The 26,442-nt window shown below is 32.3% G+C and overlaps 1 protein-coding gene across 4 annotated transcripts in view; it reads right to left on the bottom strand.

The window, feature by feature from the left end:
* wcd (U3 small nucleolar RNA-associated protein 18 homolog wicked) overlaps positions 1-26,029 on the bottom strand; it is a 39,205-nt gene extending 13,176 nt beyond the window's left edge. Inside the window, exons 1-8 of one of the 4 annotated variants that reach the window (XM_076503467.1) lie at positions 25,840-26,029; positions 23,330-23,541; positions 20,169-20,302; positions 9,097-9,186; positions 5,278-5,348; positions 4,931-5,052; positions 3,632-3,715; positions 2,982-3,156 (exon numbers count right to left, since the gene is read on the bottom strand). In XM_076503467.1, the coding sequence (XP_076359582.1) occupies positions 2,982-3,156; positions 3,632-3,715; positions 4,931-5,052; positions 5,278-5,348; positions 9,097-9,186; positions 20,169-20,302; positions 23,330-23,536 (883 nt within the window). In that variant the 5' untranslated portion in view covers positions 23,537-23,541; positions 25,840-26,029. Of the gene's footprint in view, positions 1-2,981; positions 3,157-3,631; positions 3,716-4,930; positions 5,053-5,277; positions 5,349-9,096; positions 9,187-20,168; positions 20,303-23,329; positions 23,542-25,434 lie in introns of all 4 variants that reach the window. The other 3 variants (XM_076503466.1, XM_076503468.1, XM_076503465.1) reach the window with 3 other exon arrangements.
* Positions 26,030-26,442: the final 413 nt, after the last annotated feature.

The following is a 26,442-nucleotide window of genomic DNA, read 5'->3' as shown; positions in this document are numbered from 1 at the left end:
TCAATCAGCCATTAATAGATAGGAGATCAATGACAGCAAGATTGAGTTTCAAGAAATAAATTAGACAGAGACGGTTAGCCCAGTCCAATTTCCACAGTGGCAACAACCATAGCAAATCTCTTTCAAAATGAGAATAAAATGGCCAATGCCCCACAAGTCACAATCAACTCTCCAAGAAAAATTAGAAACAAACCAACTGAAACACATAGACAAATTAACAGCAATAAAATAATGACTATAAGATTAAAAATATGTAAAAGAACCAGCAATGATGAGGTACAGTTTGTGATCAAAGAGCATCAGCTCTACATAACAACCCTTCTCATCAATCTTACCATCACCACAAAAGGAATTGTCCATTAAAGTCTCCTTTGATGAAAAAGATAGACAGCAACAGTTCTAAGAGACCATTAACTTCTTATTGATCACAAGTCTCTCCAGGAGGCAGGTAGAGGGAATAAACAGTAAAGGTTTGAACTAAGGAGAAATAAAAAATTTATTTATTTATGGTTTTCTAAAATATGACATTCCAGTTAATACCAAATTTATTCAAAAACCAGGCACAAATCTGAGGTCTATACTATGTAAAAACTACACTGACAAACACCACACCAACATTACTTATAAAATACAATGTGATAACTGCCACGACTTCTATATTGGAGAAACAAGTAGAAAAATGGAAACCAGATTCAAAGAACATAAAAAGTCACCTTCACACGTTTTCGAACACTGCAAATCAAATAAGCACAACATAACCATAGAAAACACTCAAATACTAAATAAAGAAACAAACATAAACAAATGCAAAATTAAAGAAGCCTTACTTATACAACAACTTAAACCCAAAATAAACCAACATAAAGGAACGCCTTTATACCTATATTAATATAATAAAATAAATAAAATTATATATTCAAACATCTAATACCGCCCTCTACATTTCGACACACAGTTACACAACCACTTTCAAACATGTGGTCAGCTTCCGGTCAGTTACCTCTTTCTTTGTGAACCTGACGATGACCGAAGAAGGTTGAAACGTTGTTTGCTCTTCTATGTAAAATATTTTCTCAACCCAAACGAGCCATTTCTGCATATATATTTCTCTACAAGTGAGTTTTCTTGACATCACTGACATGGTCATTTACTAATTAACTGTTTTTCTGAGGATATAGGGTTCCATACATAGGAGGAAAATGGTTCAGTGTTCACTGACCCTACCCACCATGTAGTATAATGAGTAGACATGTTGTAAGTCAAACAAGGACACTGCAACAATACCAAGGCTTGTGAGCACTATACCCAAACACCAGCATCAGACACAATGCCCACAAAACCCATTGTAAGTATCCAACACGAGCACTCAGTTGACCATAGTCCAAAAAAGACCAAGTGATCTTGGAGGATCCACCCCAAGGTCACTTGTCTTCTGGAATTCAATACAAAAGTAGTGTGTTGTAGTGCCAGACACCACTGAGCCACTAGAATTCTCTCCTCCCCTTCACAAGTATCCATACACTGAAAACACGTAGGTGGATATTCAGTTTCCAGAGGAGGTGGATTGAAAATACAGAACCTTCCCAAGGTGATCACCTCACCATAAAAAAGAATCCACTTCAAGGGGTTTGGCCATCTGAATGAAACCTACAGATGACAGATACACATTTTTCATCTCCATCAGCTCTTAAAGTTGAGATAGTGTAACTGCAAGTTGATCATGTGATAAAAAAAACCCCAAAAAAACAGAAGTTTTACTTATTGTTTTAGATGTTTCTTTTGATATAAAGGAATAAAGACTTACGTAAAACTTTGAATTATAACATTTTTGATAATAATAATTTCATTAAAAGTTATTGATAGTAAAGTTGTTCAATCAAATTTTGAATTAACACAGCACCAATGCAGAAAGGAATTCAAAAATGGTGCTTGAGGGAACAATAGAAATCCTATAAGCAACAAATTCATATACTTGCACTTAATGTGGTGCCAAAACAATTTTACAAAATGCATTCAAAATTCTGATGGTCATAAGGTTGTCATTTTTGCTATAAACCTTAACATTTGATAGTAATGTGTTGTATTGAATTTTACATTAGGAAAATCAATGCATTCAATTAATACATCCCTATACTTCAATATGACTAAGAGAAAGAGACACTACTGATAAAATATAGCACTAAATTAACAAACAATAAATCTTTACTCCTAAACAATCTACCAATTCTGAGTGAAATATGAGATTTATATTTGTTATTTTAATACAAATTTAGCAAAAAAGAATGATTAAAAATACAAAATAAACTGTTAAAAATAATGACACAAGTCATTCTTAAAAAAGTAAATAATACTATTTCTTCTTTAAAATACTTCACAAACCTCTTAATACGATCTGACCTTAATCTTTACAAAGTAGAATTGCCTACTTGTTTGTCTGGTACTATTAAGTTTTGAGTTACTGGATGAATGAGCTTAGGTGACGTTTAGTAAAGGAACAAAAATATATATTCCCACTCCAAGGGATAAAAACTTCAAAATATCAGCAATTGAATAAACCATTTAAATCTGGTAGCCATTTCAAGCTTATACTGTTAATATTGCAAATGAGTTTTGAACAGTGTGAAAGATGGTAACAAAATAAACAAATCCAACATCAAATGAAAGTGGAGTTTGTTGTCACACAGTGGCAGTACTTTTATACTGGATGAACAGATCATGTGCCATGGACCAAAATAGTGAAACGGAGAAGCCTAGGCCTCTATTCATAGCATTAATTCATAAGCATAGCACTGCCAGAGACTTTTACTAGGAATAATATATTTCTGTCATTTATCTATATATGAAATACAATTTTATAACAGGGTATTTGGAATTTTTTAATTATTTGAAACTAAACTTTTTTTTATACAGTAGATATCATTGTAAAACTATTTTAAAGTATTAAATTAATTCAAGTATGTATGAAACAAACAATAAACCACCTTCATTACAAGGAATCCTCACAACCTTCCCATTCATCATATCATAAGAAAAGAAATGACCAAATGCTCTTGAACTTGAAATAAGTTGCTCGCCATCAATAGAAAAATGTGCTTCATGGATAGGGAAGTTGTCAAAATGAACTGACTGAATCTTAGAATTGTATTTTCCATCAACCTACAGAAAAAGAGACTAAAGCAAATGAATAGATATGGGCATTTATAACTGTCAAGTAAATACTTTTTTTTTTATAAACAGTGGGAAAATAATGTGAATTAACAGTTACATGAATTTTCAAATTTTACTTTTCTTTGCCGACTTATTTTGCATTCACTGTGTTATTGTAATAAAAGTTGGTTAAGATGAGGTTCATAAGATAAATACAACTTAAATGCATTTTAGAATATTAAAAATAACATACATGAGCATTATTATATGTTATTTAAAACTACCCATATTTTAACCTAATTAAAATCCAAAACAACATAGAAATTTCATAAAACTGCATCATTAAAATTTTAAAACAATACTACATATGCGGGACAAAATACGGACCAAAATTAAAGGTTTCAGTTCTTAAATTGGTTCAGGGAATTTTGGTGAAAACACACAACAAGTAGTTGAATATCATAAAAGAAGCTCCTTTTCTCACCTGAAAAATAGTTGCTGTCCCAGAAAAATCAGCTACAAGTGCTACCTGGGCTTTTGGATGAAACTCCACACTCTTTATTACAGTCTGGAATAGACAACTCCAGATGTTTCAAATGAAAGTATGAGGTGAAATGATACACTTTTTTTTTCTTTCCCTTTGACAACTAAGATATATTTGCTTGATCTCATTAGAAAAGTTGAGGCAAAGTTCAAATTTCTTATACTTAGTTTATTCTGTTGAACTAAAATCCAATCTTGGTAACATTCAGATATTTCATTACAGATTGTAAGAAAGCCTTTATTCAAGCAATATCATATAGCTAACAAGTTTATTTGTTGTTTCTTTTATCAATCCAAGCTACATATTTAAATACACAATTAGAAATAATCCTTTAAGCCCATATACTTGCATATAATGACAACTAATTACTTAATCTCAGTAAGATATTCTGCCACAATTTCTTGGTCCTTCAAAAACAATAAAATGCTCAATATTTTGTTCACATACAAAAATAAATCATTTTTTACCTTATAACTTCCTGGTATTTAAAATAACATTTCCCATCCAGTTTTAATATGTTATCTAAATATGTCAGAAGTCTATATGCATATTAAAAGGCATATGGACTTAATGTTTCTATTTCTGGTAATAACTGATATTTGGTATCAAAGTTTCTTTAATATTATCTTTTATATGTATTTTGTCTAGCTATCTATCTGTACAATCAATATGTATGCATACTGATTTATTCTGTTTTAACCTACAAAAAATGAAAAGACTTTTTTACTAAAACAAACTAAAGGCTTTTTTTTTGTAAGCACTATTTCACAGTATTATTACATTAAAATACTGTTTATCAAAATGCTTTCTAATTGAAAATCATAACTTGTAGTTCTAATTTCAAATACATAACTTAAAATATCTTTTTACCATGGTCACTTGGATATTTTCAAAGTTTGTTGTTGTATTAGCATGAAATTATCTATAATATTAACACAAGGCATCCTCAGGGAACTACAGATTGTCATTCATCTTTCTGTTCTCATGCCTCAGTGACTACAATAATATAAAACTTAACTAGTCTCTGCAGAATACAAACTTAAAGCTACAAGTACTTTTTGCAGTTTTTCATTGTTCCACATCTGTCCACTTCATAACATTGTTAAATAGCAACTTATAATACATTTTGTTAGATAACATTTCCTCATTTTTAGTTTTCAAATAATAACAATACTAAATTGCACTTAATAGTACTTAAGTCACTGAAGTTCCCAAATGTAATAATGGACAAGTTCTGACCTGTGATCTAACTTCATCATTTAGATTGCAACATTTTTGTACTTGTATTGTCTTACTTGGTAGAACCTGCGACTTAACCAAGAAATTTCCAGTTCTTTGCAAAATATCTTCATCACTTTCATCTGCAAGAAGTAATTAAAATAACATTAACATAAAATATTTGCTATTTAAGCAAGTTCAAGATTGTATCTGATTTTCATGTACATGTAACTATTAAACATTTTATATAAATTACTTCTATTTTTCATAATTTCAACATGGTAGTAATATTTTTTTTTACAAACTTTGGAGAACAAGTACAAAGTAGAAAACTAGATCTCATTTTTAAGATAATAGATATATCTCACCATCAGACCCTGATTTTTTATCCTTCTCTTTAGCTTGAGCCCATTTTGGCTGGCTTGTAATTTTCATGTACCTGGGAAGGAAATTTATGAACTATTAAATTAAAGAATTTCTATCACATTTAAGTAATTTGACAGGTATCTGCATTACTGGAGGTGCTGTTTATTTAACAGAAAAAGAACCAATGATATTAAATGGCTTACAAACAGTAAGAAAGCTTCTGACCATATAACACATGCATCTCCAACACAATTTACATGAAAAAAATGAAAATTATTTTATAATATTTTAAAGCCAATTAAAACAAATTAAAAATTATCTCTTGCAACAAAAGACACTCCAATGAGCAGTCAGCTCTGATTTATTACCTTTCCTTTATTTTACAGACTATTGAAACTACAATAGATAACATTTCCCCATTTTTAGTTTTTTAAATACTAAGAATATTAAATTGCATTTAACAGTATTAAAACTCTAGTTATTAACTAAAGATTAATTACTTAAGCAAGTTTCCTTTAATAGTAAGGAAATTTCATTGAAGTAAAATGTAACAGTTTTGATTTATTATCTTTGCTTTCTTATTTCACAGATAAATATTGAAAACTTGTAAAACACCAGAAGTTTCAATAACTTTTAGAAATATTACACCAGAATAAAGAAATAACAATTTCCACATTAAAACATTGTAATAATACATGAAATATATTTATAAAAGATGTAATGTTACTACAAGTTCAATTTAATCCTACTATGAAATACAAGTTTTGATTAAAAAAAATTGCAGATTTAGCAGTCAGGCATCATGTCATGGATACTTTTACCAAAAAATTGTCACAAATCATTGCGGACAACTTCTATCACAGTTTAGTATTAAGGTGATGAATTCAAACTGAATTTTTCTTGCCATGTCAAACCTAAAATAAACAAACCTCAAGATTGACCGTAAGAAAATGTTTCCTTACATCCACAACAGTAGAATACAATACTTATTTATATCTTTAGTATTCATTAACCTTTATTATCAATTACAATGCTTCAATTATTTATTTCAGTAATATCATATATAGCATTTTTTTTGTTGACAAAAAGTCTCAATTAATATTAATTACTTTGTAAATGTTTCAGTAAATTCATACATTCATATTAAAAAATACAAAAAAGAATTTCAATTTTTAATTTTTCTGTAATTTATGTTGTTATCTATCACTGTTACATCATCAAAAATCATTCTCGTGAGTTCCAATTCAAAATGTGTATTTTTAACATATACAGATTAGTAAACAAGACATACACTTTAATACAATATTCTGGTTATATTTTATCTGTAGTGAAAGCTATTTATTATCAAAATTTTGAATACAGAGAATACACACTTTTATGTGATGAAAATTATTAAAAATTGTTGTTTTGTTTCAGATGTTTGAGTAAAAGCTATAAAAAGGGCTATACCTGCACTAGCTATTGTAATTATAAAATGGCAAACTAACAGACAATGCCAATCGCTGCCAACTCCTTGGCTAATTTCACTAAATAATGATTTGAGCATCACTCTTATAACAGACCCATGTACTCCAAAGTTGCAACAGGAGACAAATTATGGACCATCAGATTCACAATCCAGCATGTTAACCACTACACAATGCCCAACCCAATTCAATGTGAGACTTAGGTTGTTGGTTTTGAACTTAGAGGTTACACAACACATACATAATAATCCAAATATACAATTTATTTCTACTGTAAACTTCTCATATATTAACTTTATGATGGTAAATCTGGAAGGTCACTTCACTACAAACACTTTTGACAACTGAGGAAAACTGAAAAGCACAACTTTATTTATCAGCCATACTATAAACCAAAAAACACAACAAACACATACGGAGCAAGATTTTATAGCTAAACTGTTCTTTAACCAAGTCAACAACAAAGCTAAAATTCATGTACTTTAAGTTATTCATCAAATATAACTAATGACTGTGAAATATAAAATACAAAACTATATAATTTGTCCACTTTATCTTTAATGAACATCTTCTATCACACCAATATTCTTTTTTTATATCATTTAAAAGGCAACATACATTCTCTCTTCTTTTACCAACTAAGGAAGCTTTAATAGTAAATCGACAACCAATCATTTATAAACATCATTGTGCTTTTGAATCATTGTTTGTCAATTTACTATTGTATTAGCATAAAGTGCCAACATACAAAGTAAGGAAATTTCATTGAAGCAAAAAGTTTTGGTTTATGATTTCAGTTGTCTGAAACAAGCTTAAGTTTATTCAGAGGTTTTAGAAAATAATCTCATTCCCTCATTAAATGCAAGATTAGAACCAATCAGATTTAAGATTTTTTTAAAACTAATTTGCATTTCTTTTATAATCCTTTAAAAAGCAAAATGAGATATACAATTACGTAATCACAATAATGTTGAGTTACTGTATTTTTTTGCTAAAAACAAGCTAAAAAATAAATAAAATCAAGTTTGTAATTTGTGTTTCTATATTCATGTCATCAGTTATTCTGCAAAAAAATCTCAGAGAAGTTGTATTAAAAATCGTGATTTTTACTTTATATTTCTGAAATCCAGAAAATTGAATGAAATGCCAAAAAATGTGTTAAATAATTTTTTAAATCTAATTTTGTTTATAAAGTAGCGAGTTCACACAATACTTTTATTGAAAATAGCACTCATATTACTGCTTATTGTTATATCTTATACCTTTTACACTTATAAACTACAAAATTAAGAAAAACTGATTACAAAGGATTATCTTGTGTTATGCAAAGATCACAAGTCTTAATCTTCCGTAGCATATATTTCATATTTAAAAAGGTTTTTAAACTTTCCTTGTTCTGAGTTGGAACATATTTAATTTAATTGATGTCATATTCTGCAGCCAAGTATACTTTCTGTAATAAATTCTGTTCATCAATGCTCTTTTTGTTTCATGGGATAGTTATATTGTATCCAATTATACCTTGTATTTACAGAACTGTTTTAAAACTGTCACAAAGACCTGCGATTCTTCCAGATTTTTTATAATCAATTTTTCTGATTGGATCACAAAAGTTGGGGAGAAAGCTCCTAAATAGAAACTTTCATGGTCTATACATTTAATTATGGACACTGTATCATTACTACATTTTTTTGTGATTTTATAAAATTGATAGAAAAAAAATTAAGTTTTACTAGTAAAACCAACAAAAGGTAACACAAATTAAATGAAAAACCTACACCAAGAACCAATATTAATATTTTTCTATTGATGTTATATAATATAAGAATATGGTAATGATACAGTATACAGAAATGTATATATTTAATTTAAGTGTTTACCAGAAATGGATAAGAGAATAACAACTAGATGCAAGTAACACATGAAACAAAACCAATAAAATGTAAATAAGCTTTTTCTTTTTATCTAGTAAGTATACTTTCATTGTAAGGATTACTTTTACATATAAAACTGTACAAGTAATGACAAATTACTTATACATAAATTGAGAAATTTAGCTACAAGAGTGAATTAGAAAATGCACTGTTTCATTTTCATAAATTTAACCATAATAAAATGATTTTACTAAAATAAACTTTTTCTAAATATGAAATATTTAAAATGATAAATATTTAATTAATTTAATTACACAACTAAGGAAATTTAAAGTGAAAATTTGATCTGTACTACACAACATACAGTACAACTCTTATTATTATAAATGTATTAAATTATAAGGAAATTATAATTAATCATATGTTAATGAAATATTATTATTATGGCCATAAACAATCAAAAGGAAATAGAAATAATTACTTTTGTTTCAGATGTTCAGAGTATTTTTGTGATTTACTTGGTAATACTCCCTTGTTAATGTTTTCCTGTATTGCTGATTTTTTGTTCACTCTGAAATAAATTTTCAAAAGCAGCAGTTGTTATAACATATAAAATTTCAAAACATTTATCACCCTAAATATATAAAACTTCTATAAATACTTTTAAGAAACTGATAAAATAAATTCTTCTTTCTCAACGAGATGCACCATATGCCTCAAGTATTTTGTTTAAAAGAAGCTGACATGCACACACACAGTCAAATGATAAGTAGTCAAAAAAGTTTAACATCAAATAACAATAAAGAATGGATACCAGAACAGTTAGTTTTCTAAATGTCAGACTTTAGAAACTTATGACTGTATAAACCCCATAGAACAAACTTTTAACCATATAACACAGATGTCAAAGATGTCTTTAATCTTACAGTGTCAATACTGATATATGACAATTACATGCAACAGATGGAGTTCTAATTATGATACTTATCAGTACTTTTAAAAACTGACAGAAGTTGTCTGATCTCAGCAAATATGTTTTACATCATGACCTCTCATTTCTCCAATCACTTGTTTAATTTTTTTATTACACAGTAAAAAGTTACATTAAAGGTAAACTTACTAAACATATGACACCATATAAACTTATAATTATTCAAAGCTCTTTCAGTTATGTAGTTAGTCCTGTAATACATCAAGTTTTGTTTTTCTTTCCATCAAATTGTGTTCTGATAAATATAAAAAATATGAAGAACGAGATGGTTTCTTAGTACTTTAAAATGCTTCAGAAGACTGGGATAACATTCTTAGCCTTTGATTAATTATTCACATTTCATATACTGAAGTGCATAGAAGGGACTGTTTCAAAAAATGGAAAGAGGTAAGCAAGGCCACTGTGTTTGATTCAGTACATAAACCATATCTCAACAAATACAAAAGATATGAGGTTCTCATTTTATTTTTTAGTTTACCAGGATTGATAATTTGAATTGCTAATTCACATGAAACTATAGACTTAATATTTTGAAATCACAAAATGTGTAATTTTCATCAGTGCTTCATTCAACGTACCATGTAACATACAAAATTTGATATTTAAGTGTTCATTTAATATTTACTTTTAATTTTTTAAATTAACAAATATATAATACTAAAATTTGAATTATAATCTACAATTTGCTACCAAACTTAACATAAATTCATAAAATAGTAGTTTAATAAAATTTTAAATGCAAGTTAACAAATGCAATGACATGGCCTTTGACCAATAACCTCTCACAATTGGGTTAATAAAAAATAAATATGCTGGGTGTGGGTCCACACTAACCTGGATGATTTCCCCAAAAAATAAAAACAGAGATGGGCATCAAAGGAAATAAGATGTCTAATTGCATGTAAAAACACAAGTAAAAATATTCTGGGAAGCAAGAAGATAAAAAATGAATACACCTGCCAGAGAAACTGGCACATTCAGTCTATGAAGGTGAAGAGTGAAATATCACTTAGAGGGAAGTTTCTTGTTGATAAATAAATGGAAAATGGAAGGTAAGGAGATAAGTATAAAGGAGACATCATCTGCGCAAGCTGCTGACATCTTATGGAGACAACTATAATCCAGATATAATAGAAACAAGATCTGCTGGTAAAAAAACGTAATACGTTGATGGAAAAATATCTAATCTCTGAGAATCAAAGGGAAGAAGCACTAGGTAATAGCTTGTGAGGGATAAATGGCATAGAGAACAGCATCAGAAGAGGTTTGGGTAAAGACACAGAACAACTAAGTTTCCAACCAGAAGGAATAGAAGACAAGAATGTTAAATCTGAAAAGAACTCCAACAAACCACAAAAGAGAAAGAAAAACCATACAGGAATCAGCATCCTCCCAAACTCTGGTTGAGGAACTGTGGATAACCACAAACTAGAGAAGATGGAAGGAATGGTAACTGAAGGGTAAAGATTCATCTGTAATGGGGCAAATGGCCTTGGGAGAACTTTATAGAGCATGTTTGGGAGAATCTAACACCAAAAAAAGAGATCACAATTATGCATGGGAGTAGGATGAGATGGAAAGTAAAGAAAAAAGGACTGAAACACAGTGGAGAGGATGGGGAAAATAAAACACTAGTGTTAACATGAAAGGTTGAATATAGTAGATAAGGCTACACAATAGCCAGCAATGGTGGAAATAACCAATCATGGTGAAATAGGAAAGTAAAAAAGGCAGAAAAGTGGCTTACAGTAGGATGTCCAGGAGGGAGTGGGGCAAGAAAATCACCAGTTACACTGACAGACAAAGTGGAAGATTGACAGGAATAGAACAAGAAGAAGGCTGCACGATCAAAGAGTCTGACCTGAAGGGTAATGGACTAGACAAATACCACACATAAAAACATAAAGATGATACGCCTGGATAAAATAGGAAGATATGAGGTTGAAGAAATAAAGAGGGGGGGCATTTGGTAGAGAAAAGAGAGGGATGGACATTAAGTGAAGAAACAGAAAAACTTATGTTAAGCTGGCAAAAGAGGTGCCAGTGTTCATCATTCAGAAGAGTGCAGCACCCCAAGAGTGAAGCATACCGGTGAAGAGATAGAGATCTGGTCTGGAGGGTGGGAAAGGAATGCTAGATGTAGTTTTGGAAAGGTCTAAATCACCATGAAAATTCCACAAAACTTGGAAATGGGAAGTTCACAATTAGGGACAATAGATCCGAAAAGAGTTGACTGAACTATCAAGATCCACTGGAAGAGGTGCACATATGAATATTCTAATGTAATGAGTGGTTCCAAGGAAGCCAGAGTCCCTAAAAGATGCATGGTATCAGAAGATTACAATCTGATTGACAAAACTTTAGAAAACATCTGGAGGATAGGGTAATAAGATTGCATAGGAAGGCATCCAATACTTTGACCTTTGATATCCACAGAACTAAAAACAGAAAAAGAAATTTTCCATCCAAAATTATGGAACATCAAGAAACTGGTTGAGATGTAACAGTTTCATTATCGTAACTCAGTCCTTGTTCTTCTTGGAGGACACAAAGGGATGAGAGTAAATACCTGCTTTTGACCAAAAGAACTGGTGTTACATTCTTGAATGTTGAAAATAGATGGGATCAGAGAAGGTAGAAGAAAAGGAAATGGGAAGTGGAGAAGAGATGCGAAGAGAAAGACTGTGGATGAGAACTTGAAGAACCCATCTATTGGTAGAAAACTGTGACCAAGGTTTGGTGAACTGAGACAGACATGCAACAAACCTAAGAGCAAGTGGTGGAAGGAAAGAAGAATAGGAAGGTCTGGAAGTCACAATAGAAAAGAATGAAGGAAGCTGTACATGGCTAGGGGTTGAAGGTCAAGGTTTGGAAAGATGAGAAACCAGATAAAATAAAGAGGAATGATGCTAGGCTACTTCAAACTGGGTCTGAACTCCAATGATTTGAGAACACCACAAAAAATGTCTAGGCAAAGAAAAGTTGTTGTTGTTGTTGGTATACAGATCCATACATTGTGACACACATATGATCTTGAAACCTATTAACTATCTACAAATGATAAAAACTACAGTTACTACTCTTGACATCTAGTGTTCTGAATGTCTCATGGTATGTTTGGTAATATCACTTACTGAAGCTAATGCATATAACTTGATCCATGTATCCTACACTGAAGTGTATAACTTGGTTGGTTTGGTGTTTTATAGCACAAAGCAACTAGTCTATCTGCACCAAACATTTGGTAAAAAGTTAAGTAAAATTCATCAAAGAAAATTAAGGTAAAACAAAACAAAGTTTAATTTTTGAATTAAAAGAAAAACAAATAGCATTAAAACCAATTTTCACATCTAGTCTACAGTGGTAAGAGAAGAACTAGAGTAATACAAATTGTAAAGGACTTTTTGTAGCAGAATTGTAATTATCATAACTTGCCAGGAAGACTAACAGGTAAGTTAAAAAACTACCTTCAGTCACCTGAAGTTGGCCTTTCCAGTCCTGATTCCAAGGTATTTGATTTTATGGCCATTTTCAAAAAGTAAAGTAATAAAGGTTTTAAAAAGACTTGTTGCAAAATTTTAATTATAACTTGCCAAGATCACTAACAGATAGTTCAAACTGCACCATTAGTCACCTGAAGTTGGCATTTCCAGTTCTGGTTTTGAGTTATTTGATGTTACAGCCATTTTCTAATTTCAAAAGTAAAAAAGGTCAAATGTATAAATCAAAAAAACTTAAATAGCATTAAAAAGGTTAATGGCCTTTAAAAAACTAAAAACATTTCTAAGGTAAACAGTGTCACCATCAACAATAACAGTGTCTAATGTTATGGACAAACCTTGGGACAGAATATGGTGAAAATGGCAGCATCACTGAGAGTCATAATGACAGCAAAAAAGTAAAGTGGTTTACTGTGACCTGAGTATCACACAGACTACACAATGACACTGTCCAACATTATAGATAAACCTTGGGACAAAAAATGTTTAAAAGCCAACACATTGGTGCATCAGTCCCAAATAAACGAAAAGGATAAGTTAAGAAACTGTGACCAATGCACAGTCTAGTTAGAACAACTTCATCTTTCCAATCCTTACGGAAGCAAGACGACCAAAGTCCAATATAGGATTTTATTTGAAAAGCTTGTTGTTACGTTGCTCATTCCAAGTCGACTGTCAACTGGCACAGAGCTGAGCATTGAATACAGGACCATAGTCCATGTATAAAACAGGCACAGCAGTGATAGTGCCAGAGCAGATAGATTTGCTGTGGCATCTGTGAGCTCATTCTCACGAATATCAACATAGCCCAGTATCCAGAAAAACTGAATAGAAGTAGATTTTAAAGATAAATGGGCCCGTCAGTTTTGAATATCAGCAAGAACAGGGTGTGAACTAATGTGAAGCGATTCCAGGGCCAGTAGAGAACTAAGCAAGTCAGTATAAATAGTGCAGTTTGAATACTGCTTAGCTTCTATGTGATCCAAGGCAAGAGAAATGGCATACACTTCAGTAGTGAATACAGAAGCTGTAGAGGGGATTCTGTGTGCAACAACCGAACCACAACAAACCATGGCTGAGCCCACACAGTCCATTGATTTTGAACCATCTGTATAAATAGGAGTGGAAGGATGGTTCGAAAGATGTTCAGCACATAATACAGTATTTCCAATCAGGAGTTTCTGCTTTTCTCAGATGACTTAAAGATAAGTCATATTTGGGGACTGTAAGAAGCCATGGTGGGATTGGATGACTAGTGGATATGCAGGCCACAAGGAGCAATGGCAGATCATCTCTCCTGAATAAGTATGGCCCACAGAGGAAGGAATACACAATCCCAAGTGGGATGCTTTGGTAAGGAACAAAGTTTCAAAACATATAGTAAAGACAGTAAAGACAGTTGAAATGGCGGAGGGGCAAAGAAAGTTCATGAGACTTCACATATACGCTCTGAACTGGGAAGTGCAGAAAGCCCCAATGTAGAGCCGAAGTCCTTGATGATGAATAGGGTCCAGCATCTTTAAGGTCGAGGTCCTGGCAAAGCCATAGCCCAGTGATCCATAGTCAAGTTTTGAATGAATAAGAGCACAGTATATCTTTGGCATAGAGCACTGATCTGCTCCCCAGGTGGTGGAAGAGAGGACACAGAGGATGTTCAGTGCTCTTGTACATTTGACCCTAGATGCTTGATGTGTGGTATAAAAGGTTAGCTTATGGTCAGAGATAAGCTCCAAGAATTTTGTTGCAGGAAACACAGTCAGCACAACTTTGCCGATACAGAGTTCAGGATTAGGGTGAACACCAAATTGGTGGCAAAAGTGCATGTAAATGGTTTAACAGAGAGAGAAGTTAAAGCTATTTGCTATGGTCCACTTCAGTAAACAATTGAGGGCAGTCTGTAGCTGCCACACAATGTACCTCACGTTTGACGACTGAGAGGAGATGTGAAAGTCATCGACATAGAACCCGTTTGTAACAGTAAGAGGGAGTTGTTCAGTGAGGGAATTAATCTTTATACTGAAAAGTGTGACACTCAAAACACATCCCTGAGGGACTCCAAGCTCCTGTAAAAAAGAATGGGAAAGTGTCAAACCCACACAAACTTGGAATCTCCTGTCCATTAAACAATTAATAAAACTGAGTAAATGGCCACGTAACCTATATATATGGAGGTCTCGCAAAATGCCATACCTCCATGTTGTATCATAAGCCTTCTCAATGTCAAAGAATATTGATACAAGATGTTGCCATTTGAGAAAGGCTTTTCTGATTGACATCTCAAGTCGAATTAGGTTGTCCACTGTGAGCACTATAGTCAGAACCCACACTGAATGGGCAAGAGGAGGTTGTTTGAATTGAGGAACCAAACAAAATGAACATTAACCATCCTCTCTAAGGTCTTACAGAGACAGCTCATCAAAGCAATTGCACAGTAATTTGAAGGAATTTTCGGATCCTTCCCAGGGTTAGAGAAAGGTAGGATAATAGCCTGGCACCAGGTATCAGAAAAAAAACATTCTCCTGCTAGATTCAGTTAAAAACAAGCAGAATAATAGTAAGAGAAGGAGGAGATAGAAGGCTCAGCATTTCATAGTGTACATCATCAGGTCCAACAGATATACTGCCAGACCAATGAAGGACCAGTTTAAGTTCCACCAGTGTAAAGGGATGATTATAGTCAGAGACAATAAGCTCAAAAGAACAGAAGTGTTTGCTGTGCCTGAATCTTGATGGCTAAGAAGGTGGAGGAAGAAGCAGAAGTGCTAGATACCTGGGAAAAGCTTTCACTTAGAGTATCAGCTACTTCCTGGCCATCAGGGAGCAAAATTGAGAGGGGGACAGATTATACTTCCCACTGCCCTTCAATTCTTGTCCCATATGACTTTGGAACTGGTGGTAGAAGATGTACTGGTTGTGAACTTAATCCAAGATTCCTTCTGGCTTTGGCGTCTTACCCACCCAGCATGTGCACGGGCCTGCTGGAAAGCGATGCAGTGCAAGAGTATGGGATACCTACAAAAAGTATCCTAGGCCCGTGTTTGAGCCTTCCGTGCCATGTGGCAGGCATGATTCCACCACAGACGTGGATATTGTGGAAAACGTGTCGAGGTTTTAGGAATACACTGAGCAGCTGCCTGTATGATACAATCACTTACTGCTGTCACATGGTCGTCTGTTGTTGGCTTACAGACAATGGCAGGATCAAGTTCTGCGAGAGCAGTGAAAGTGGATCAGTTTGTTTGATCCAGCTTCCACCGAGGCACGCAGGTAGGGTAGGGTGGCATTGACCATGGCCAATCTCTCTCAAAATTATTAGAAAATAATCACTGCCTCGTGGATTATTGTCAACCCTCCAAGAAAAATGTGAGAATAGTGAAGGGGAGCAAATTGAGAAGTCAATAGCAGTAAAGGACTGACTAGGTGCATGAAAATAAGTATAAGAACCAGTATTGAAAAGAGAAAGATTGTGATCAGAGAGCATATGCTCTGTGGAGCAACCTCTCTTATCAATCAGCACTTCCCAGAGGGAATGATGTCCATTAAAGTCCCTCAGGATTGAAAAGCGAGACGGCAACTGTTAAATGAAAGCATCAAGGTCTGATTGATCATAGGTCTCTCCAGGAGACACGTAGAGAGAATAAATAGTAATGGTAAGACCCAAGGAAACACGGATGGCTATGTCGAGTGGCAAAGACAGGGTGGGCACATGCTGATCAACCAACAATGCCAACCCTCCATGCACTCATTCATCACACAGCCTGTCATTCCTGTACAAACAAAACTACCAAAATGTGACAGCATTGGCAGGTTTCAGAAATGTTTTCTGTAAGGAGAGACATACAGAATGGTAGGAAGCAATCAGTGTTTTGATGTCATCCAGATTAGAACGTAAACCTCGACAGTTCCATTGTATCAAGGTGATCATTTTTATTTACATGTAGGTGAATTGGGTGGAAAACCCTTCTGTTTACGACCACATCTTGTTTCTTAAATGTCTATATTCGAGGGAGGTCTATCGACCTCCATGGATCCTGCCCTAGATTGATTGGGCAGGTCTTTGCTGTTGAGAGTGGATTCCAGCAACTGAGCATGTGAATGAATGATCGTTTTGCATCACGGCATGGGAGAAGAAGATGTATCCAAGGAAATGCCTATACCCAAAACCAAAGGAAAAGGATCTTGGGATTTGTTGGAATGTATGGAAGGGATGAGTGTTGAAGCTGATTCAACAACCTTTTTAACCATGAAAGTCAAAATACTTTTCATTTGTTTTGAGAACGAATCTTTTGGAGGCACATAAAGATCCATCAGCACTCCCACTGTGGTAGTGAAATGGAGTACAGCAGAATATGTCCGAGATACAGTGGTGGACAGTAACTTATGAGTCTCAGGATAAGTAATGTTACGAATTGTTTTCAAATGTTACACCTCTTTTTCTTCCAACCATTTAGGGCAAAAACAAAAGTAGGACAGGTGAGAGCCATTGCAACTGATGCAATGAGGATCCGTTTCACACTCGTAGGCATCATGGTCCTTGCTACCTCAAAGAGCACACATCAAGGAATCAAGACATGATGTCTTCAATTGTCCAAACTACTGACACTGGAAACACTAAAGAGGGTTTGGAATGTGTGGCCATACTTTGCAATTAAGATAACATGCCTTGATAGTGGCAAGCAGATGTGATGAGGAAAATGTGAGAATGAGGACACTGGTTGGCATCATAATTCCATCTTTGCGAGTGGATATACGTGTCACTGCAGAAACTCCTTGGGTGGAGAAACCGGCGAGAATCTCTGACTCTGGGATGTCTGTTCTTCAAATCCCTCTCAACAATAACTCCTCATGATGAATTCAAAGTAGCATGAAGTGTAATCTCAATAGGTATATCCCCAATTGCCTTTGAATGCAAGAGGAGTTGAATGTGTTGAGATGTGGATGTTTCCACCAATATGTCACCAGATTGAAACTTTTGTAGCAACTTTGGAGAGCTAGCAAAGCCCTCTAGTCCCTTCTGAATGAAATAGGGAGATGTCTGCCCTAAAGATTTGTCTGAAAGAGAATGGGATAAGATAAGAGGTACAATAGGTATTAAAGATGTTGAAGAGTGCTGCTCAAAATCTTCAAGACGTGGTCATTTACCTATGGACTGTTTTTCACTATTGTATTTAAGTATTTATTTGGAGGATCCATAATAAAAAAAAAGAATAGTTCAGTGCCCACTGACCCCACCCACCATGTAGCCCTATGAGGGGACACACTACAATGTCAAACAAGGACACTACAGCAATGTCAGGGTTTCATGAGCACTATACCCAAACACCAGCATCAGTTACAATGTTCTCAACACCTGTTGAGAACATCCAACACTGATACTGGTTTAACCTAGCCCAAGTGGACCAGCAGACTGATTCAAGGGAGGCCATCCCAAGGCCATCTGTCTTCAGGAATTCAGGCTAAAGTGGTGTGTTAGGGTTGGACCCCTCAACCACCAGGATCCTCTCCTCCCCTTCAAGGGTCACCATGCATGGCAAACATGTGGGTGGATGTTTAAATCCCAGAGGAGGTAAACTGAAAGTATAGAACCTTTCTTGGGAGGTCCTCCCACCAGGTACAAGAATCTACACCAAGGGGAAGAAAGGAAACTGGACAAAGATTATACTGATAAGAAGTAAACAGGCACACATTAGCATGGAGTGCATTCCAACCCAACAAGGTCCAGCAGATAAGGAACCAAGCAAGCAGAAAAGAGCAGTAATACAGATCATGGTAACAAGATAGGATTTAACTTCCCCAAAAAACCCTTACGGAACACAATGAAGTGTCTTGAATGTAAAGTCCAGAAAGGAAAGGTAACATAAGATGGCAGTGAGAAAAAGATGAAGCGTTACAAATTGGGCACTATAAATCAAAACTGCAGTTTTTATAAAATAATAAATCAAGAAGATAAGCAAACAATTGTCTCTTCTCACTATGACCTTTATACTTGGTTGCCACTGAATGTAGGTTGCCAAGCCTTTTAAAATTTTGCACTTGGAGGATGCCAAGCAAATTTTTTTTTTAGATTTTGTATCTAGAGTTGAATATCCAAAAAAATCATAAATAACTACATTAATACCATGAAATTCCACTGTAATTTATTGAGTTTAGTAACTAAGATGTACTTAAATTTAAATGAAACTTCAAGTAGACTAATGATGCAACCTACCTCCTTGAAAACATGGTTCAAAAGAACATGGTAGTCTTTTAACAGATTAAAATGGCTGAGAAAACCACAAAGGGGACATTCTAAGCTATTAATTGATTACATGTCAAATACTGTAGTAAGGAGTACATAAGGGATCGTTTTCCAAAAAATGGAAAAAGTTGAATGGGGCAAATTAAAAAGATACAAGATTCTATTTTATATTTAAGCTTGTCAAAGTCATTTGAGTTCCATATTTATATGAAATTATATACTTAGTATTTTGACATCACAAACATCTAAAGTGCTGCATTCAACGTACCACTTGACTCACTAAAATATATATTTAGATGTGTTAGTTTAATATTTACTTTTAAGAAATTAACTCGTATGTAATATTAAAGTGTGATTTATAATCTACAATTTGATTTCAAATTTATTTACATAACTTCATAAAATAGTAGTTCAATAAAATTTTGAATGGAAGTCAACAAATGTGATGACATGGCCTTTGACCTGCTACCAGTAGCAAAAGGGTTAATTTATGAATTATTTTGAAGTTTATATACTCAAAATAATTACATTAACTTTCATTCTAAGTTTTACTGTAATAATGTAATTAGAACAATTAGCACATAAAACTGCAAATATTCATAGGATACACAACAGCTGTTCTTAAGATTACTTATGAATTTTCTATAATTCACTTAAATTAATTTATTAATAGTTACTAAATCACACACTATATAGCTTAGTCACACAAATGTTGTAAAGATATATTTCTTCTTCATCTTAAAACTGAAATCACCTTCACAGTGTACAGGCTGAAAAAGTAATACATATATAAAGTTTCTTAAGAAAAGGGAATATAAATTTACAAAATTAAATTGTCATCTTCATCATTCCAAGCTGATTGTTTTTCTTCATAGAGAGTTTTGCAAGACTTTTCTGGCTGATCATCTTCTGTTAATCTTTCATCGACAGAAACACGGGACAATTTCGGTCCGAATTCCTTTCCAAAGCAAAAAAAAAAACAGGTGTCTACAATGGCATCACTCACATTAACTAAAACATTAAAACTTAATGACAATATTTTACACAAAAAAATACTTACAGTATATACTATTATAGAAAACACCATTATTATGCAATCCACATATATATATGTCCCAGTGTATTTAAATTCACTGTTTGTCACTTCAATACATTTTACAACATACAGTTGTTCCAGATATTTCTAAGAAAATGCTATAGAAATATCAACATTTTTGCCATAATTGCTAGAAGCAATGTGAAAATCAGACACTTGCAATATTTCTGTACAAGTAGATGAGAAATGTTATTTTAAATACATTAATAAGATTTAAAACAAATTAAAGAAAGGAGCATTACAGTTAACAGTATAAAGTGCATAACTTAATTCCAGATTACTAAATCACAAGTATCATAAAAACCACAAAACCAAATTTCACATGTGTAACACTCACTAACAGTGAATTATTTAGATTTATATATGGTTTCTACCCTACTCAATGACTCATAAGGAAGTATAATTTCTTTGCATGTGTCCTGTTTTTCGATTTCTCTGGCATTAATCCAGTTAAAATCTTTAGATAGGTAAAATGTAAAGTTTACATTATTTCCTTTCACTAACCTTAATCTGACAACTCTTATTAAAAAAAACACAAAAACCACCTCCCTTAAAAACCACATTTGATAATATAAAAGCTCTATCTTATATTTTTGTTTTTGATCACTATTTTCTCAATACAAATTAACCAACAACAATAATGTTTTGCAACTTTACTGAACAGGAAAACCTCAGACATTTTTTACTGCAACATTTACTTACAAATTAATAAAGAACTAAATAACAAAACTTTTTTTTTCATATTATAATAATGTAAAACGTTTTTGAACAGATAAGGTTATTCAATGTTTACGTTAGATGCATGAATTGTTTTGGAATTCATTTTTAAGGAAGAAAATAATGTCTATTTGGTAATAATATTAAAAGGTAGTAAAATTTGGCTGAAAAACAGCTTATTAGGCTTTATGATATTTAAGCTAAGTGCATTTTGTATTGCTTCATTGAGAGATAAAAGAGAATACCATTTTGTTTTCCTAGACTGATGTAAAATATTTGAACAGCTTTAATGTATAATTTGTTATATTTCTAAATAATTATATTTAATTGAAACAAATGTTTCTAGCTGGGACATTTTAAATTTTCATTTAATCATTTAACATAACTCATCAGTTCTATTTAATAACAGCAGTGAAAGTATCAAAATAAGATTATGATAAGTTCTGCTAATACATATTTGGCTGTCTTGAATTTTTGAAGTATCTTATTTTTCAATATACACACACACATTTTATCACACCAAATTTGAACATGAGAGCTGTCACATGTTAGGCAAATGCTCTAATGACCAAGTGAAAGTGTAAGCTCGCAAGTACTTGTTAGTAATTCTCTTTTTAACAACTCAAACTACTACATTCTTCCCTTCTCATAAACAAAGCCTGTCCTCAGGCCTATTTTTCAAAATCATGGGATGGCTGCTAGCTGGGTACCAATGTGATTATTTCCATATTACCTTACCTTGGATTTGAACTTGAGATTTGTCACATGCAGATAAGTACTCAACCAACCGAAATAAATGATTAACACTAATGTCTGTTAATAAATAATTTAACAACTAAAACTACAACATACTTATCTTTAGTTCTTAAAACATGAATATTTCCACAAATTACTTATTGTACAAATCTGCTTATAACTCAGCAAACTGAACTAAAGCATAGAAAAGTGAAAACATTCACAATCTTTTAGAATATAGTGGTTCACAGACTTCAGAGTAAGTTTACAACAGCAACAAAGTGTGATCAACAAATGGATTTAGTGACCACAAGAATAATACTACTGTATAGTTTAAGTATCTTAAGTAAATACTTATTTTCTATGAAAGACAAAACAGAAAATCAGTAGCCTAAATTCAGTACTGCCTCTATTACATAAAAGTCAAGTAATCATAGTCTACATGAACAGTTACTTATCTCTATGAAAATTTCCAGCAGCAGGGGTTTTGTACATTCCTATTTTAGAAATATAGCACACAGTTTAAGCCAATATTATGAGATTACTTGATTTCAGTAACAAGTGTTTGGTAAAAGTTATATTATGAGATTCCTGGTTTTTAGTAACATATTTAATGAAAGTTATAAATAACTTTTTATTTACTCACTGAAAGTACAACTAAACCAGAGTCCCTTCAATTTTCTAGAGTTAATACATGTTAGTAAATATGACTGTCAAGGCTGACAAGAAAAAAAAAAAAAACTGAAAGTTTGACAATTTACAGTTTTTATTCTAAATTATGTTCAGTTGTATTAGCTACAAAAAACTGCAAGAATAATAACCAGTTAAAACTACTGAGCAAGTATCATAACAAATAATATTCATCTGCATTTTATTTTTATTGCATATAAACTTCAAATTACATTTATGAAAACTAATACATTACTGTACTACATTAAAAAAACAAAACATTTTTCACAAACACTTAAGCATATTGCTAATTTGCCATTGTTTCAACTCTACAAAGGTTGATTAGGCCTTTATGTTACATAAACAAGTTATTCTAAACATTATTTCAGATATTAAAATTGTCTAATTTTTTTTTAAAAGTTGTGAAACTAGATTTTAAAATAAAAAGGAGATTTTTAACTATGAAATATGATTATACTAGTTTAAATTGTTAAGGTTATAGAATTCACAGTTGATGTTACCTTCATAAGCTTCAAAATACTCCTCTTGGATTACAACAGAAATAAACTTTTTTTTCTCAAATACATTTAAACAGAAGTTGTCCATTTAATTTTTTTTTGTATAATTTATTTATAAGTTGAATACAGAATAACAACAAAAACTTGATAGTAGGCTTTTAATGTTGCAAGAGGCAAAAGATATTCCTAGAGAACAAATAGTTTCATGCCACTTATGAAATAGCAAGCTTTTACAAGTCTGCAGATTTACCTGATCAATAATACTAAGGTGATCCAATACATCACTTTCTCCACCAAGAACATTCTTTTCTAGTTCTTTTTCTTCTTTGTCTTCACTTTCACTATCATCTCCCAACACCAGCTTATTATCAGAAACCTCTTTACGTCTTTTAGAAAAACCTGACACAGGCTTCTTAGATTTTACTTTTCCTACTCTTTTCAGACTGTACCTCAGCATTATTCCTAAACAAATATACATGTTACTTATAAAACAGAAGAATATATGAACATAATATATTTTCATGTTAAAATTGATTGTAAGCAATAAACACAAAATATCTGAAAACAAAATAAACAGAAAGTAGTAGTTTAAAAATTGAACATTTTCAATAATATAAACTAGAATTATAAATACTCTACCCTTCAGTCTCTAAAGTTTATGAAAAAAATGTGTTATACATTCTAAGATATATTTAACAAACAGCCCCTTTTAAAGCAAGCTCCATACAACTATAGAAATAGGAATCATGCATCTAAAAATTAAATCTTTTCAGAATTAATAAATATTTATATTTCATGAATGCAACTACTTTTATAAGTATGTCAAATAAAAACTATATCACACGAACTTTAACACTCAAAAACTTATAAATCATCACTGGCAAATATTCTTTATCACTGGCTTATGAGAACTGGAACTGAACAAAATACAGAATAATTGAACTAATGAGAATTAATATTCATACCTATATTTGAATCAATCATGTTTGAGTTTTGTTAACTTTTAATAAATTTATTATATTAATTGGCAGGCTAGTTCTATTCTGTTCAATGAAATAACCTTCTGAAAAAGGTTATTTACAAAAACAAGGATTACTGTTAAAAAGTAGCAACATCTTAAATCATGATAAAGGAATCAACTTGCAGAACTTATCACATAATCTAGCTTATTTACATTTTGTAAATACTGTATCGGTGTACCCTTGATGTTGAGAGACACTGATTTCTTAAAATGCTGGTTCTTCACATTAAAAAACTTTAGTCAGTAAGCTCTTTTAATTTTAGTCCAACTTCTCTTAAGTATTATATTTGTTGCTAATTTTTTACCACATCACCATGAAATGAACAAAAACTAATGCTAGGTCTAACCGGATAACTGTACAGCTTCAGACTCTGTTTGGAGATAATAAAATTATGAAATGCTATACTGAAATGAAACACCAAACAAGCTTTAAAAAATACAGTCAAAATAGTTACTATTTTCTATCACTAACGTAGACAGACAGACAAACAGACCTTAGTAAGTATTTTGGTTAAATTATTCTTTTGTTCTCCAAAAGTCGAACAAAAAATAACCAGGGGTGGTCAGAAACTACCGTTTCTCTTCACTAATGTAGCTGAGCTAATGTTCCTTTAAATTACACTTCACAGGTAAACATGATATGAGGTACTGTCAGTATGTTTCCATACTAGAAATCTACATATCAAGGTACTACTGTTCAAATATACATAAACTTGTCAGAAACTAAAAGATAGCCAAATTCATATAAGTATTTATGCATTGTTCATGTGGCAGTTTTGACACACATGACCATCATGCAACAACTTTCATCCTTTTGCCTTACATACAGTGCATATTGATTGATTTTTTATTTCTAGAATAAAGAAAACGTTGAAGAAAGAAAAGTTATAATTAACTAAAACTCAATATCCATCTATGCAAACTAACATTAGCAGATAAACCATGATTATTACAGCACATACACAATATTTCAATATCATAAAATATCCCACACACATGTACAGTATTAATGTCAGCAGAATTCTTAGGAAGAAAATTTCATTTAGTTACACTATTAATATTAGGTAGGTACATCATGGTATAAAGGTTAAGATCATCAAATAATAAAATGTAATTATTTAATGTAACGGTTATCAGATAATGACCGTATATTATCGGTCGAAACATTCTAGTCATTAAAATCATAATTTCCCCACTGTAAAAATTTCTGTAATTTGAAATTAAATAAGTAGGTACCTCACCAAATCTTAATTTTTTAGAACTAGTAAATCATAGTACCAGAAGTACTGTAATTTTAAACCCGCAATACATTAACTAAAAACATTTAGCATTACCTTTTTAAATAGATAAACGTACGTATTGACAACTATTGGACCTATTAAATTTCAAACATTAAATTAACTTGAACTCGAAACACAGTCACATATTCAACTAAAAAAGAAAATTATCAATGAACACAACCCACGTGTCAATTACGCCACCATCTGAAGTCAGCTCGGAATTTTGTTTTCCTTATTCGTTTACGAAACGACGAACACACTTTAAATAGCGATAACTTAAAGGTTATTAGTTTATATCAGATCCAGATATGAATACATACTTCTACAATAAAGTCACTGATCACATAGCAAACAATAAACATAAATATGAACCAATATTTCCAGTAAACATAACTGATACAAATATAAGTTCTAACACTGATTATGAAAGCACATTACTAACAAAGGAAATATCCTTACATGAAATACTAGAAGCTATAAAAAACACCAAAAACAAAGCGCCAGGAGAAGATGAAATACAAGCTATTCTCCTAAAAAACGGCACTCCGAAATTGTTTGACCACCTAAATTCACTATTTAACCTATCGCTATCCTCAGGATATATCCCAGTTTCTTGAAAGCTAGCAAATATATTAATGTTCCATAAGGAAGGAAAACCAGCGAATAAACCAAATAGCTACCGACCAATCAGTCTGACCAGCTGTGTTGGCAAAATTCTCGAAAGAATAATAAGTAATAGACTCTCCACATTCTTGGAGATAACATCAAAATTACCAGAAGAACAGAATGGATTCAGAAAATTTAGACAAACGACAGATCATTTAATAAGATTAACCGAAACTATAATAGATAGTTTCAACAAAAAGAATGTACAGTCGCTTGCTTCCTCGATATCGAGAAACCATTCGACACCGTTTGGCACGATGGTCTAAGGTTCCGAATGAATGAAATGGAACTACCGCGAGGAATTATTCGCTGGTTATCTAACTTTCTGGAAAACAGAAAATGTAGAGTAAACGTAGAAGGAACTTTTTCCGAATACTTTACTCCACTAGTTGGTGT

The sequence above is a fragment of the Tachypleus tridentatus genome, chromosome 6 (genome assembly GCF_004210375.1).
Source record: "Tachypleus tridentatus isolate NWPU-2018 chromosome 6, ASM421037v1, whole genome shotgun sequence".
NCBI lineage: Eukaryota > Metazoa > Arthropoda > Merostomata > Xiphosura > Limulidae > Tachypleus > Tachypleus tridentatus.
The sequence above is the reverse complement of the archived record's forward strand: the minus strand, read 5'-3'. Positions and strand labels throughout refer to the sequence as shown.